This window comes from Octopus sinensis, linkage group LG18 (assembly GCF_006345805.1).
Source record: "Octopus sinensis linkage group LG18, ASM634580v1, whole genome shotgun sequence".
Lineage (NCBI taxonomy): Eukaryota > Metazoa > Mollusca > Cephalopoda > Octopoda > Octopodidae > Octopus > Octopus sinensis.
The window spans coordinates 55132613-55146846 of NC_043014.1; the positions used below are offsets into that span (position 1 = coordinate 55132613).

General features: G+C 36.9%; 1 protein-coding gene across 7 annotated transcripts in view; it reads right to left on the reverse strand.

Annotated features, from left to right (window-relative positions):
* LOC115221364 (SNF-related serine/threonine-protein kinase) overlaps positions 1-14234 on the reverse strand; it is a 192069-nt gene that overhangs the window by 55014 nt on the left and 122821 nt on the right. For all 7 annotated transcript variants that reach the window (XM_036511094.1, XM_029791538.2, XM_036511091.1 and 4 more), the window contains exons 3-4: positions 10890-11105; positions 3662-3856 (exon numbers count right to left, since the gene is read on the reverse strand). In XM_036511094.1, the coding sequence (XP_036366987.1) occupies positions 3662-3856; positions 10890-11105 (411 nt within the window). The remainder of the gene's footprint in view (positions 1-3661; positions 3857-10889; positions 11106-14234) is intronic.

Genomic DNA, 14234 nt, shown 5'->3' on the forward strand with positions numbered 1-14234 from the left:
AGATATATATGCATGTGTGTGTGTGTGTGTATATATAAAACCATGTAACCACTAACATTTGTTGATGCAAACAGTATTAACGGACATATTAAAACAATATTCTGAAAATATTAAAATATTATTCAACATAAAATAAAAACCGCAGCTTCACTGGTGATACTTGAACCCGGCATCTGTCATTTGCCAGGTTTCCTCTTTCAAACTAGTGTTTAGAATGATTTGCCTTAGCAGTTAATTCCTAATTATCAAAAAATATGAAATTTCAAACAATCTTTTCCAGGAGAACCAAACTGCACATCTTCTACTAAGAGAAGGAAATCTCTTAACTCTTGCAGTAGAAGAATATAGACCGTTTCTCCCGTGGAATATTCTTTATAAAATGTTTATCTTCTTAACAAAATTTAAGACTGGAAATAAAATTTATTTGGCTTAAATGAGATTTAGAGAAGTTGTAACTTAGCATAAAAGAAAATCAAGTAAATGAATAAAGAGATAAAGTTATTATGGCTGAAGGTTCACAAAGGATGCATTATTTGAGGGAATATTAATTAGGAATATACTTAACACTCTTGGATACTATATAAGTTCAGCAACAATTTAGATTCAAATGAATATGATACCTAATTTAGATGCACCAGAATTTTGTGTGGTGTTATCCATAAAAATTTGCGGGGTGATTATAATCAAAATAACCAACGAGAATGATTCCGGTAATTTGGTACAATTGTTTCGCACTACAACATTTTATTAAAAGTTGTAATTATTACAGCAGATTTAAGATGTTGAGTGCTGTAATAATTACAACTTTTAATAATATGTTGTAGTGCGAAACAATTGTACCAAATTACCGGAGTCATTCTTGTTGCTTATTTTTGAGTATATATATATGTAGAGGTGGGTGAAATAAACACCTGAGATGTTTTATCCCACATGAAAACTGCAGGAGTGACTCATAGGTTTTGCAAGGTCTTCTGTGTCACCATCAGGTATCTAAGGGTCGGAAGAAATAAGGGAACTGTTCCTCTTAGATAAATATATAAAGGTGCAGAAAATTTTCAAAATTTTTCAAGGAAATAGAATGAAATGAATTGAAATAAAGCAAAAAAAATTTAAATGTAATAATCTAAATGCTTTACATTTGTTTATTTCATCTCGTTTCATTTCCTAGGAAAATCTGAAGACTTTTTGCACCTGTAATTAAATAAACTAAGGAACAATTTCTTCACTTCTTCTGACTAACCACATTGTTATTACCAACATACTATTATGTAGAAAAGTTTTATTCCTTATATATATACAACTTGTAAACAAGGGCAAAAGAAAAAAATTCTAATGCCAAATATGCCGAAAATAGACAAATTGTCAATAACCATATAATTTATCACTATAAGCACGCGTCTATTTGTCTATTTTCGGCATTAGAATTTTTTTCTTCTGCCCTTGTTTATAAGTTGTTTATAAATTCAACCTTTAAAGGTATTTTTTGATATGCTGGCCATTGATAGAATTTTTTTGAAAAATTTTATCCCATATTAGATATATATATATGGAGTTTAGAATTGCTTGGAAGTAAGGAGAAATAGAATGTGGCTTGAAGATGAGATGAGAGAAATTTGGATTTGTAATGATAGCGGGTGACATAATATATAAAAAAACGATAAAAAATGTCAGCAAGTTGAATATAAAACAGCTGGATGATGGACAACGGTAACCAGGATTAATGTAAGACTTGGGATAGAGTTGAATTAAATTGAGAGAGTGATGACTGGCAGGAGGAGACCTAGATTCAAAACAGAAAGCAAGAGGAGGAATTACTATAATTCTGTGACACACCGTTCTGCAGAAGAGTTTATTTCTTTTAGGAAAACATTGGTCTCATCATCTATAGGCGCTGGTGTTCGTTTCTGTCACAAATCTGTGCTTCTAAAGTCTGATATTGATTTTTTACGTTGAACAACCTTGGTAGTAAAATCATTATTATTGAGGCTTGTTTGAAAGTAACTTTTGAAATAAACAGAGACTGAGAGAGAAGGAGAGAGAGAAGAGAGAGAGAGAGATCGATGGGTGATAGAAGGATTGTAGTTTCCATCTTGTTTCTCTTCCGAGCTGATGAAGCCAAAGTATTTACATACTTCCAGGTCAGGTTGTAAAGCAATCTCAAGATGTCTCGAACCTTTTTTTTTGTGTCCAGAGGTTTAAGCAAGTTTGACAATAACACTGTGAAAATAATTACACAATTCACCATACAGCAAAACAACACAAAAACAAGAAGATACTTTGGCTGAAACATCAAAGAGAAGGAAATCCAAACTGCCATCTTCTGATGACTAGCGATGAACTCTGTCGTATTCTCTCCATAATTTGGGATGATTACATCACAAACAGATTAAACTAATGTAGACACAATTAAATTAAAGAAATTTTGCAAAAAAATAATAACAGATTCTTTCTCTTTCACAAGAAACTTTATGAATTTTCTCTCGCTGCTTCTCTAGATTTCAGTTAATGCATTTCTTAAAATCACCGGATGGTAGAGTGTCTTCCTATAAATAGATTGCATTATGTTGCCGGAGCTTTCTACAAGGAAATGGAATGCTTCAGAGTAGAAGCATTTTATGGTTCATCGTCAGAGGCAACGCAGAAGGTTATTCCAGATTTCGTTTTATATGAATATCATTTCAGGCAGAGAGAACAACACACAGCAGTACACACGTGCACACACACACACACACTCGTGTATTAAATCTGTAAAAGTATAACTGTTTGCACAGTTGTATTTAACTCGGTCTCTCCTTAGATTTCTGATCTTCTTGTTCTCTGATTCAACATATACATATGTATGTGTGTATACATGTGTGTGTGTGTGAGTGTATGTGTGTGTGTTGTTCTTATATTTAACCAGAAGTCACATAGTGATGCTAGGGCCTTTCTCTTGATTGAAAATAAAATAAAAAAATACTCTCATATACTGAGTTCCATTTACCATTTGTTTGTTTGTTCTATGAAATTTTTATACATACATCCGTTGCCAGCCTTGCCTGGCCCCCGTGCCGGTGGCACGTAAAAGCACCATCCGATCATGGCCGTTTGCCAGCCTCGTCTGGCACCTGTGCCAGTGGCACGTAAAAAGCACCCACTACAGTCACGGAGTGGTTGGCGTTAGGAAGGGCATCCAGCCGTAGAAACATTGCCAGATCAGACTGGAGCCTGGTGCAGCCTCCTGGCTTTCCAGACCCCGGTCAAAGCGTCCAACCCATGCTAGCATGGAAAGCGGATGCTAAACGGAAAATGATATATGTGTATGTGTGTTCTCACTGTTTTTCCCTTGTACTGAATCTTAACACTATGTCATAGAAATATATTCTAAGAAACCTTCAGTAAGAGGAGAGAGGAAAAAAATGTGTAAATTATGCACAGAATACACGTTTGAATTTTTAAACTGAATGTATAGATTCTGAAGTTTGAGTTAAGGAAATATGAAATAAAGAGAATATTTTCCTAAATAATTGAAAAACAGAATTAATTATACTGGGAATTGGGATCTGGTTTCAACATGTTTCTTATATACAGGATCTTACTGAAAGAAATAATTATGATAATAAATCACAGTCAGGTGGAGAAAAAGGATGCATTTGGAGAATTGTATTGTTGGGAGACTCACCGAGGAGAAAGGGCAAGTGGTTCTAAGTGGGGTTTCCCATCAGCTGGTGCTGAATTCTTACGAATTTGGTAAGCATTAGCTGATTTCCCCACTGGGGTTGACGCAGATGTCTCCGCCTGCTTAGCTTTCAACCTGCGTTCTATCATGAGATAATACGTAGCAGCAATGTGGTCATAAGAATCTTTTTCCAGTGATCTACAAAAGAAAAAGAAAAAAAAAGGGATATTTTGGTAAGCAACGCAATAAAAGGTTGTTGAAGATGGACCAGAAAAACCTAGTTGTGTTAGCAATGACAATGTATTCCCAATCACGGCTGATTTGGGACCTAAACAACAACCACAAACACCTGTAAAGAAGCTGATTACGAGTGTTAAAGGTCATTGTCGGGGTAATCTTTAAAGCACCGTCCGAATGTGGCCGATGCCAGCACTGCTTTGACTGGCTTCCATGCCAGTCGCATGTAAAAAGCACCCCAACCAATCGAGGTCGTTGCCAGCCCCCTGTGGCCCCTGTGCCGGTGGCATGTAAAAATCACCCCAACCGATCGTGGTCGTTGCCAGCCCCCTCTGGCCCCTGTGCCGGTGGCATGTAAAAAGTACCCCAACCGATCGTGGTCGTTGCCAGCCCCCTCTGGCCCCTGTGCCAGTGGCATGTAAAAAGCACCCACTACACTCTCGGAGTGGTTGGTGCTAGGAAGAGCATCCTGCTGTAGAAATACTGCCAGATCAAGATTGGAGCCTGGTGCAGCCTCCTGGCTTCCCAGACTCCAAGTTGAACCGTCCAACCCATGCCAGCATGGAAAACAGACGTTAAACAATGATGATGATGAATCCCTTCGTGACAGACTGGTTGAATAGATTTACAATGCAGTATTTTTACATTTTTTTCTTCTTTTACTTGATGATGGGGCCAAAAATTGAGCCCTAGTTTTATGTTGAACTGGTATTATTTCACCAAATCCCTCCAAATTCTTACTCTTTTCTAAATTAACCAAAACACATAGGGGGTAGTATATTTCTGTAGAAATAAATAGTAAAGAAAAGGGATAAAGAAGACACTTGGCTACCAGTTCACAGCATCTTTTCTACCCAGCATGCAACATCCATTTGCTTAAATTTGATCAAATGTTCTCATTTGCAGGTAGATTTTTCTGCTGGCATTTCTGAAATAATACCAAACTTAGCTTCCTAATAAGCTGGTTTCTGCAACCTATTTGATCACACAAGTTATAACTTGAAGAATTTTCCGTTGCGCAATAACAGACGCATCTAAATTAAGTCAGCTGCAAATGCCTTCTGGTTGTGTTCAGATCAGGTTTTCCTGTCAACTAATTGATGCCTTTGCTGCCAGTTTACCGTTTTGCTTCCAGCTTTCTTGGAGTTTTCGTGCTACTTTTCCTATTGATTTTGTCAAAAGAACAACAACATCATTTGCTGCAGGAAATTTCGAGAGACACTCGGTGTATTTTGGAAGCTGCCATTACAGTTTGTAATGTAATGACTTCAGGAAAACTTTTACCGAACATCTACCTCCACTTCTATTTATATTTTAACCTTTTAGCATTTAAACTGGCGGCCGTATTCAGCCCAATTATTCTACGTGTTTTAGGTTTGGATCAGCCACACCTGGCCTCTCACAACACACCTACATTGTCGTTTTCAAAATAAAGAATGGCATCACCAAAATCTCAAAGCTCCAAGATGTTGTGCAATCAATTTTAAATGATGTCAATAAATATGCATTAGATTTGACAGAGTAACCTATTTCTTTATTACCCACAAGGGGCTAAACACAGAGGGGACAAACAAGGACAGGCAAACTGATTAAGTCGATTACATCGACCCCAGTGCGTAACTGGTACTTAATTTATCAACCCCGAAAGGACGAAAGGCAAAGTCGACCTCGGTGGAATTTGAACTCACAACGTAACGCAGATGAAATACCGCTAAGCATTTCGCCCGGCGTGCTAACGTTTCAGAGTAACCTGAAAGGGTTAAATGAATGCATTAGCAAACCAATGAAAAAGGCTTTTATGTGGTTGCTCAACTTGCTAAAAAACGTCAGATAAAATCTCCCTCAAATTATAGCCAACTATTTTAAAGCAACAAGAAAGCCTCTCGTGATAATGCAGTCTTGCATATGTAGCTTTAGAAAAAAGAATAAAAGAAAACACGATAGGATGGTCACACCTGGAATGCTTCTGATTGTAACCTGACCTTATAAGAACTGATCTGGAGTCACAGAAAAACAGGTTTAGTAACCTATCCCGACAGTTTGCTAATTTAGGTTTTTCTATTTGGGGTCAGGACATGGAGGATTGGCCTATAGTGATTTCTTTAAATTAGGTAGTAAACCAGTTTCTCTTTTACCTTTTTTTTATATATAATATAATATCATTCATATATATATATATATATATATATATATATAGACTTTTCTTAGGCATGATGATACTAAAAACCTGGTTGTTAGAACTCAATGTACATATGCTTCAGGATAAAGTGTTAGGTGAGCACAGGGAGTAATACGGAACTAAATAAAAGACAAGGGATCAGAAAATTATATTATCAACTTCACATTAGCTTACACCTGTTTCTGCTACAAGACGCAGTGCACCCAGAGCTGAGAACTTGTGCATCACCTTATAACTTTTTTGAAGCCTTTAAAACGAAACACAAGCAATTCCCTTTACAGACATTAAATGGTGATGATGATAAAATTGTACACACACACATATATATATATATATATTGTAGAATTGACCTCCCTGATATTAATTTAATCAACCCCTAAAGAGATGAAGGTAAAAGTTGACCCATGGCAGGATTTGAAGGACATAAAACGGAACCTGAAAGACATTAGGGTACATAATAGTGGAACCTGATCTGATCTGCAAGGGCCTCCCAAAGACCGGGGTAAAGTCTATACAAAGAATTAGGGATCACCTGATTTCATAATCTGCTCAAAGATCTGGTCTGGCTACAGACTTTCAATAAACCCTTATTACAGAAAACTGTAATGTCATTTTAGCTGAAATCTACATTCACAAGAAACTAGGAAGGGATTCATATAAACGAATAACCCAACAAATAAGGCAGCAAATAACCAAAGGGAAAGTGCAGTGGTTTAAATAAATAAAGTTACTGTGATGAAAGAAGGAAAATGTCTGACATTTTGGGTTTCAGGCTTCTTGTCAAGAAAGAGAAGAGAGATTTCCATGTGTTGTAGTGGTAATGTATCTAGATACGTTACACCTGCTTGCACACAGAAATTTCTCTTTTCTTGATCAATTATATTATATGGAATTTTTTTCTTGTTTTTGGTAAAAAATAAGCAAAATACTCAAGCCTGAAATGTTGAATTTTCTCCTTTTTCTACCCAGCATGCAACATTCAACTGCTTAAATTTGACAAAAAATATTCTCCTAATTTGCTGGCTGATTTTTCTACGGGTATTTCTTAACTCATACAAAACTTGGCTTCCCATTTGTAACATATTTGATCAGACCGGTTCCACCTTGCAAGACTTTTCTGTTACATAATACCATAGATATATCTGTAGTGACACTATTTTTGGAAGTTTTCAGCGTGCATGCGCAGAGTTGGATTACTTCTGGTAGGCCGCTGGAAGTTCCCTCATGCGCATGCGCAGAGAACTGCAAACTGAAAGTGTTCCCGCTAAATCTGTCCTTTTTGAATCAGCAACCCTGAGTGGACATGACCACCTTCTCTCAGGGAAAACCCTACATATAGAGAAGCTCTCTTCTAAGCGGGAATGGAGATGGTAATTTTCACTCACACAAGTAAACATTTGTGAACAGTCTTGTGGACTTGGCTACCAGTTTGCTCTTAAGAAAAATATTTGTGTATATATTTTTATTTGCGAAACCCGAAAAATAAAGTATTATTTATTGTTATTGAAGACAGTCGGATTTTGGTTCTATCTTCGACAATTGTATGTGACGAGATAAGACAGACACCCCTCAAGTGTTCCTGAGACCTTCATCTTCTTACATATCTAAATAAAATCAGCCGCAACTGCCTTCTGGGTGTGTTCAGCTCAGGTTGTCCTATCAATTAATTGATGCTTTTGCTCCCAGTTTCATCATAACTACATTTATTTAAACAGACACATTTCTTCTATCATTTTAACTCTTTTCTTTGTTCAGAATAAAGTATGAAATTACTATTGATTTCACACTTGATTCTGAACAAAGGGTTGATTTTTAACTGTTTTATTTGCATACAATAATATTCAAAAGCCAGTTGAGTGGACAGAATGATAGAGTATCAGATTAAATGCCATAGAGTATGAAAAAAGTCCTCCTTAGTATTCTGGGTTCAAATCTCATCTGCCCAAGTTTGACATTAACTTTTCAGGTTTTTCATAAAAAGATCAACTAATCACTACCACCTCCGTTTTAATACCAGGAAATTGTAGTTGTGATACCAGTGCCGGTGGCATGTAAAAAGCACCATCCGTACGTGGCCGTTGCCAGTGCCACCTTGACTGACTTCTGTGCCGGTGGCACGTAAAAAGCACCAACCGATCATGGCCGTTGCCAGCCTCGCCTGGCAGCTGTGCCGGTGGCACAAAAAAAGCACCCACTACACTCCTGGAGTGGTTGGTGTTAGGAAGGGCATCCAGCTGTAGAAACACTGCCAGATCAGACTGGAGCCTGGTGCAGCCTCTTGGCTTCCCAGACCCCGGTCGAACTGTCCAATACATGCTACATGGAAAACAGACGTTAAACGATAATGATGATGATGACAGGTTAAACCCAAACTTGTTGAGGCAGATTCTCTTCACTTGGAAGCAGTAACCAATCCTCACCTGCTTCCAAGCAAGATAATACCTTCACTAATCCTTTGAACACAAAACATCAGAATGGCCAGGTATATTTTCATAAAGGATTGCAAACAAACAAAACCGCTTGTATTATGATGAGCTTTGTTTACAATTGACACAAGTCAAAACAAGAAGGTACGACCATAAACATTACACACAAGGTGGACATTAAACGATAATGACACCTAAACACACATACATGTATATATATTAATTAAAGGAGTCGCTTGAAATGGTCATAATGAATTGACACCTGTACATCTTTGTTACTCATTTATTATATATATTCTATCTTTTACTTGTTTCAATCATTAGACTGTGGCCATGCTGGGGTACCACCTTAAAGAACATTTAAGAGAAGAGGAATTATTTACATTATTTACATTTGACGGATATTTTCTTGTTTGCTGTGAATAAAATATATATATATATATGTATATGATGGGCTTTTTTCAGTTTCTGTCTACCAAATTCACTCACAAAGCTTTGGTTGGCTTGAGGCTAGAGTAGAAGACGCCTCCCTGTGGTGTCACGCAGTGGGACTGAACTCAGAACCATGGTGGTTAGAAAACAAGCTTCTTGCCTATCTATCTATCTATCTATCTATCTATATCATTGTTTAAAGCCTGTTTTCCATGCTGGCAATGTGTATGAGTTTGTGCATTCCCCACTTACAAAATATGTAAAAATTGTACCAGCAACAATTTGTTCTAGTACTCTAACTGGGCCAATATAACAAGTTTCTCAGCAGCAGCAGTCCCAACATAAGAAAAAAAATATACATAAACAAAGAAAAAAAAGACAAAAAAAAAGAACCCCCACCCCCCCAGTCACAGCAAAACTGTTATGCCTTCATCACATTCACATGAAAAAACGAATCTAGTTCAACCAAGGTGAGATAACATTCCTTCCACAGAGATCTTATGAAAGCTTGTATTATGTGTTGCAATAACAAAAAGCGGTATTGTCAAAGACACAGAGAGCTACAGTGAGAAACCTGAACCGAACTTCCGTTTGCTAGGGTGCGGCACTCGTCCTCCACCCGCCCATCTACCCCCCTCACCACCACCCTGTCAGTCCTACTGATCCAAAATTAAAATCTCAGGCACATTTACTCACATTTTCTACCTGCTGATGAAAATAGCAATAACAATAACATAATGATAATAATAATAATAATAATGATTCTTTCTGCCAGAGGAACACGGCCAGAAATATTTGTGGGGAGGGGGACTAATTGATTACATCGACCCCAGTGTTCAGCTGGTACTAATTTTTATCTCGACCTCGAAAGAATGGAAAGGCAGGCTCGACCTTGAATGTATTTGAACTCAGAACGTAAAGACAGACAACATACTGCTAAGCATTATGCTCAGCGTGCTAACAACTCTGCCATCTTGCAGTAATAATAATAATAATAATGAGGATGATAATAATAATAATAATAATAGTAATAATGATAATAGTAATAATAATAATAGTAATAATAATAATAGTAATAATAATAATAATAATAATAATAATAATAATAATAACAACAATAATAATAATGATAATAATAACAACAATAATAATAATAATAATAATAAAATAATAATAATAATAATAATAATAATGACAATAATAATAATGATAATAATAATAATAATAATGATGATGATGATGATGATGATAGTAGTAGTAGTAGTAATAATATAATAATAATAATAATAATAATAATAAAATAATAGTAGTAGTAGTAGTAGTAGTAGTAGTAATAATAATAATAGTAGTAGTAATAATAATAATAATAATAATAATAATAATAATAATGATGCTGATGATGATAATGATGATGATGATGATGATAATAATCCTTTCTACTAAAGGCACAAGACCTGAAATTTCAGGGAAAGGGGCTAGTTGTTTCGATCAGCCCCAGTATGCAACTGGTACTTAATTTATCGACCCCTGAAAGGATGAAAGGTAAAGTTGACCTTGGCAGGAGTTGAACTCAGAATGCCCAATGTACTAACGATTCTGCCTGTTCACCATTTTACTAATCAGCTTAATAAAAATACTAATACAACAACAATAGTATTTTTACAACAACAACACAACTAAGAAAGGTCGTTGCATTGTTGTTTAACCCAAGGTAAGTCCTGACTGAGAAGGAATATGATCGCAGATGTTACAACCATGACCTTCCCTTCATTTTTTTTTGGTGCATGTAGGACCACTTTAATGTAGCTTTTTGTTACTTAAGACGGTTGATTATGATTCAAGAGAGAGGTTAGGTTGCTATTTCTAGCAAGCAGCAGCATGATCACAATGAAGCACCCTAACATGGCTTGAACAGTAACAGGTGTATATAAGAATAGAATGCAGGTGAAGTACATACAATGCGATTTCTTCTTTAGTTGCCATCCTGCCTTCAATCATGCGTTCCACGATGTATGCATGGTCATCGGCAGAGACGAGGCTCCGAGACAGCAGAGGTATATTGACACTTATGTTTGAGTAGGGAACATCTCCACTCTTCAACCATGCGTGGTTCATTATTTGTTCCAGACTAGCGCGTTGGTTTGGTTCTCTGATCAGCATACTAGAAATTAAACTGGAAAAACAGAAAGAAAAAGACATAAGGAGAGATATATCACATATGAAAAATAAACAAAAACATTAACGAAATCTTAAAACTTGGAAATTTAAACATTACATCTCTGTAATAATAATAATAATAATAATAATGATGATGATAATCTCTCTCTATATAAAGCTGAAGTTGTCTGTGTATGGCAGGTTCGGTAGCCTTCAACTAACACTATCTCCTTCGAGACCCTGCGGCACAAGTTGACCAAAATTGAGAGTATGATAGAAGAAGGCTTGCTCTTCCTTCCGCAGAAGAAAAAATTCAAATCGGACCATGTTAACACCAAAAATTATTTACATCAAAAAGGTGCTTTTTTTTCTATGAAAATCCTTAATTTTTACGATTTTTTGACTGCTGTGTCGCCATTTTTTGGTGTATTTCAACCAGAAAAATGTTCACTTAAATAGAATAACAAGCTACATAAAGCAAAATTTTTACTTTTCAAAAATTCCAATTCTAAAGGGTCAAAACAAACCCGAGCAACGCCGGGCGATACTGTTATTAATAGTAATAAACCTGAAGGTATCTTGACCACAAACCCAAACGCATCATCAAAAATGGTAATGCAGCTCAGAATGGAGTGATGAGTGAAATACTACTAAGCATTTCGTCCAGTGTGCTAACAATTCTGCCAGCCCGCTGCCTTTATAATAATAATAATAATGATGAGAATAATGATAATCATCATAATAATCCCTTCTACAAAATGCACAAGGCCTGAAATTTTGGGGGGAGGAGGGGACAAGTTGATTACATCAACCTCCCCAGTGTTTCACTGGTACTTAATTCATCAACCCCGAAAGGATGAAAGGCTAAGTTGACCCTGGCGGAATTTTAATAATAATAATAAACCTTTCTACCATAGGCACAAGGCCTGAAATTTTTGCAGGGAGGAATTAGTTCATTACACTGACCCCGCCTCAGTATTCAACTGGTACTTATTTTATTGACCCCCTCCCCCGAACGGATGAAAGGCAAAGTCACACCTTGGCGGAATTTGAACTCAGAATGTAAAGACAGACGAAATGCTGTTGAGCATTTTGTCTGGCGTGCTAACGATTCTCACAGATTGCCACCTTAATAATAATAATAATAATAATAATAATAATAATAATAATAATAGCAATGATAACACCAAGTGAAAACATTGAGATTATCCAGAGATGTTTGAATAAGCAAACTCCAGAAAAACATACTTGAGTGAAATGTCAACAGATTAGGATTGCTTGGTCAAAAGTATTTGAAGCAAATACAAAGGGGTGTGTGTGTTGGAAGCCGAAGGAGTATTCTCTCTTTTAATAACAAATACTTGAACGGATTCCAGAATCTCCACATAATTCTAGAAATAAAAATAATTATCTTTTCCAGATTTTGCTCTCTTTTGCTTTTATTGCACAGGTGAGAAAAAAAAAAATATAACCCCCCCCCCAAAAAAAACAACAACAAACCAACCAAAAAGCAGGTTGAGGCTGAGCCCCAGATTGACTCCGATCAGCCCATACCTATACTCAAAGGCATTCTAACCATGACCATCATGTTCTCTTAGAAGTAAGTATCTAGGACTACATTATCTTCAATGTGCCCTTTTATTTCTAAAGGAAGGATATGATCTGAGAGAGAACTGGCTGCTATTTCTAACAAGTCGAGTGGTCACGTCAAGGTTTCCTCGTTAGCTCTATGCTCTGTAGAGTAATGTATACTAAACAGCAACCATAATTTAACTAATGATAACGAACAGACCAACAGCTAACTGATCTATATGTGATTGTCGCTATCAATAATTCATGAAATCACATAAACGGTATAACTGATAATGTATCAATCAATTTCCACAAATCGGTTATAAAGATCAAATTAGCAACATCCCCTTCTAGATTCACTTTCAACTGATTTCTGTATCAACGGTTTCTCACCTGTAATTGATGAGTATTGATTTCTAACATTGACTTTTAAGGGCAACACAGATTTTAAGAGTACAGGACAAGAGTTGATTGAACAGACTCTCTTTTACTCTTTTACTTGTTTCAGTCATTTGACTGCGGCCATGCTGGAGCAAGCCTTTTAGTCGAGCAAATCGATCCCGGGACTTATTCTTTGTAAGCCCAGTACTTATTCTATCGGTCTCTTTTGCCGAATCGCTAAGTGACGGGGACGTAAACACACCAGCATCGGTTGTCAAAAAATATAAAAACAAAAACAAAAACCCCCAAAAAAACCAACAAACCAGCCAAAATGCAGGTTGAGGCTGAACCCCAGATTGACTCTGATCAGCCCATACCTATGCTCAAAGGCATTCTAACCATGACCATCCTGTTCTCTTAGAAGTAAGTATCTAGAACTACATTGTCTTCAATGTGCCCTTTTATTTCTAAAGGAAGGATATGATCTGAGAGAGAACTGGCTGCTATTTCTAACAAGTCGAGTGGTCACAAACACAGACACACACCCACATACACACACACCCATATATATATATATACATATATACGACAGGCTTCTTTCAGTTTCCGTCTACCAAATCCACTCACAAGGCATTGGTCGGCCTGGGGCTATAGCAGAAGACACTTGCCCAAGATGCCACGCAGTGGGACTGAACCCAGAACCATGTGGTTGGTTAGCAAGCTACTTACCACACAGCCACTCCTGCGCCTATGTGTACTTGGCTGGTACTTTTAATTTATCAATCCCTAAACGATGGAAGGCAAAGCTGACCTTGGCAATGTTTAAATTCAGGGAATATAAAATGGATACTGCATGTATGAATGGCACTATCAGACATGCAGTGTTCATTTCCAATCTCCGGTAAAATTATGTCTGGCCCAGGGGAAATATTATCTTACCTGGAACAGGTGAGGGTTCAAGACAGGAAGGGTATTTAGACAGAAAATTTTTTCAGCCAATTCCATCCAACCCATCATCATCATTTAACGTCTGCTTTCCATACTAGCATGGGTTGGACGATTTGACTGAGGTCTGGCGAAGTTTCTACAGCTGGATGCCCTTCCTAACGCCAACCACTCCGAGAGTGTAGTGGGTATTTTTACGTACCACCGACACGAGGGCCAGTTTGGTGGGACTGGCAACGGCCATGCC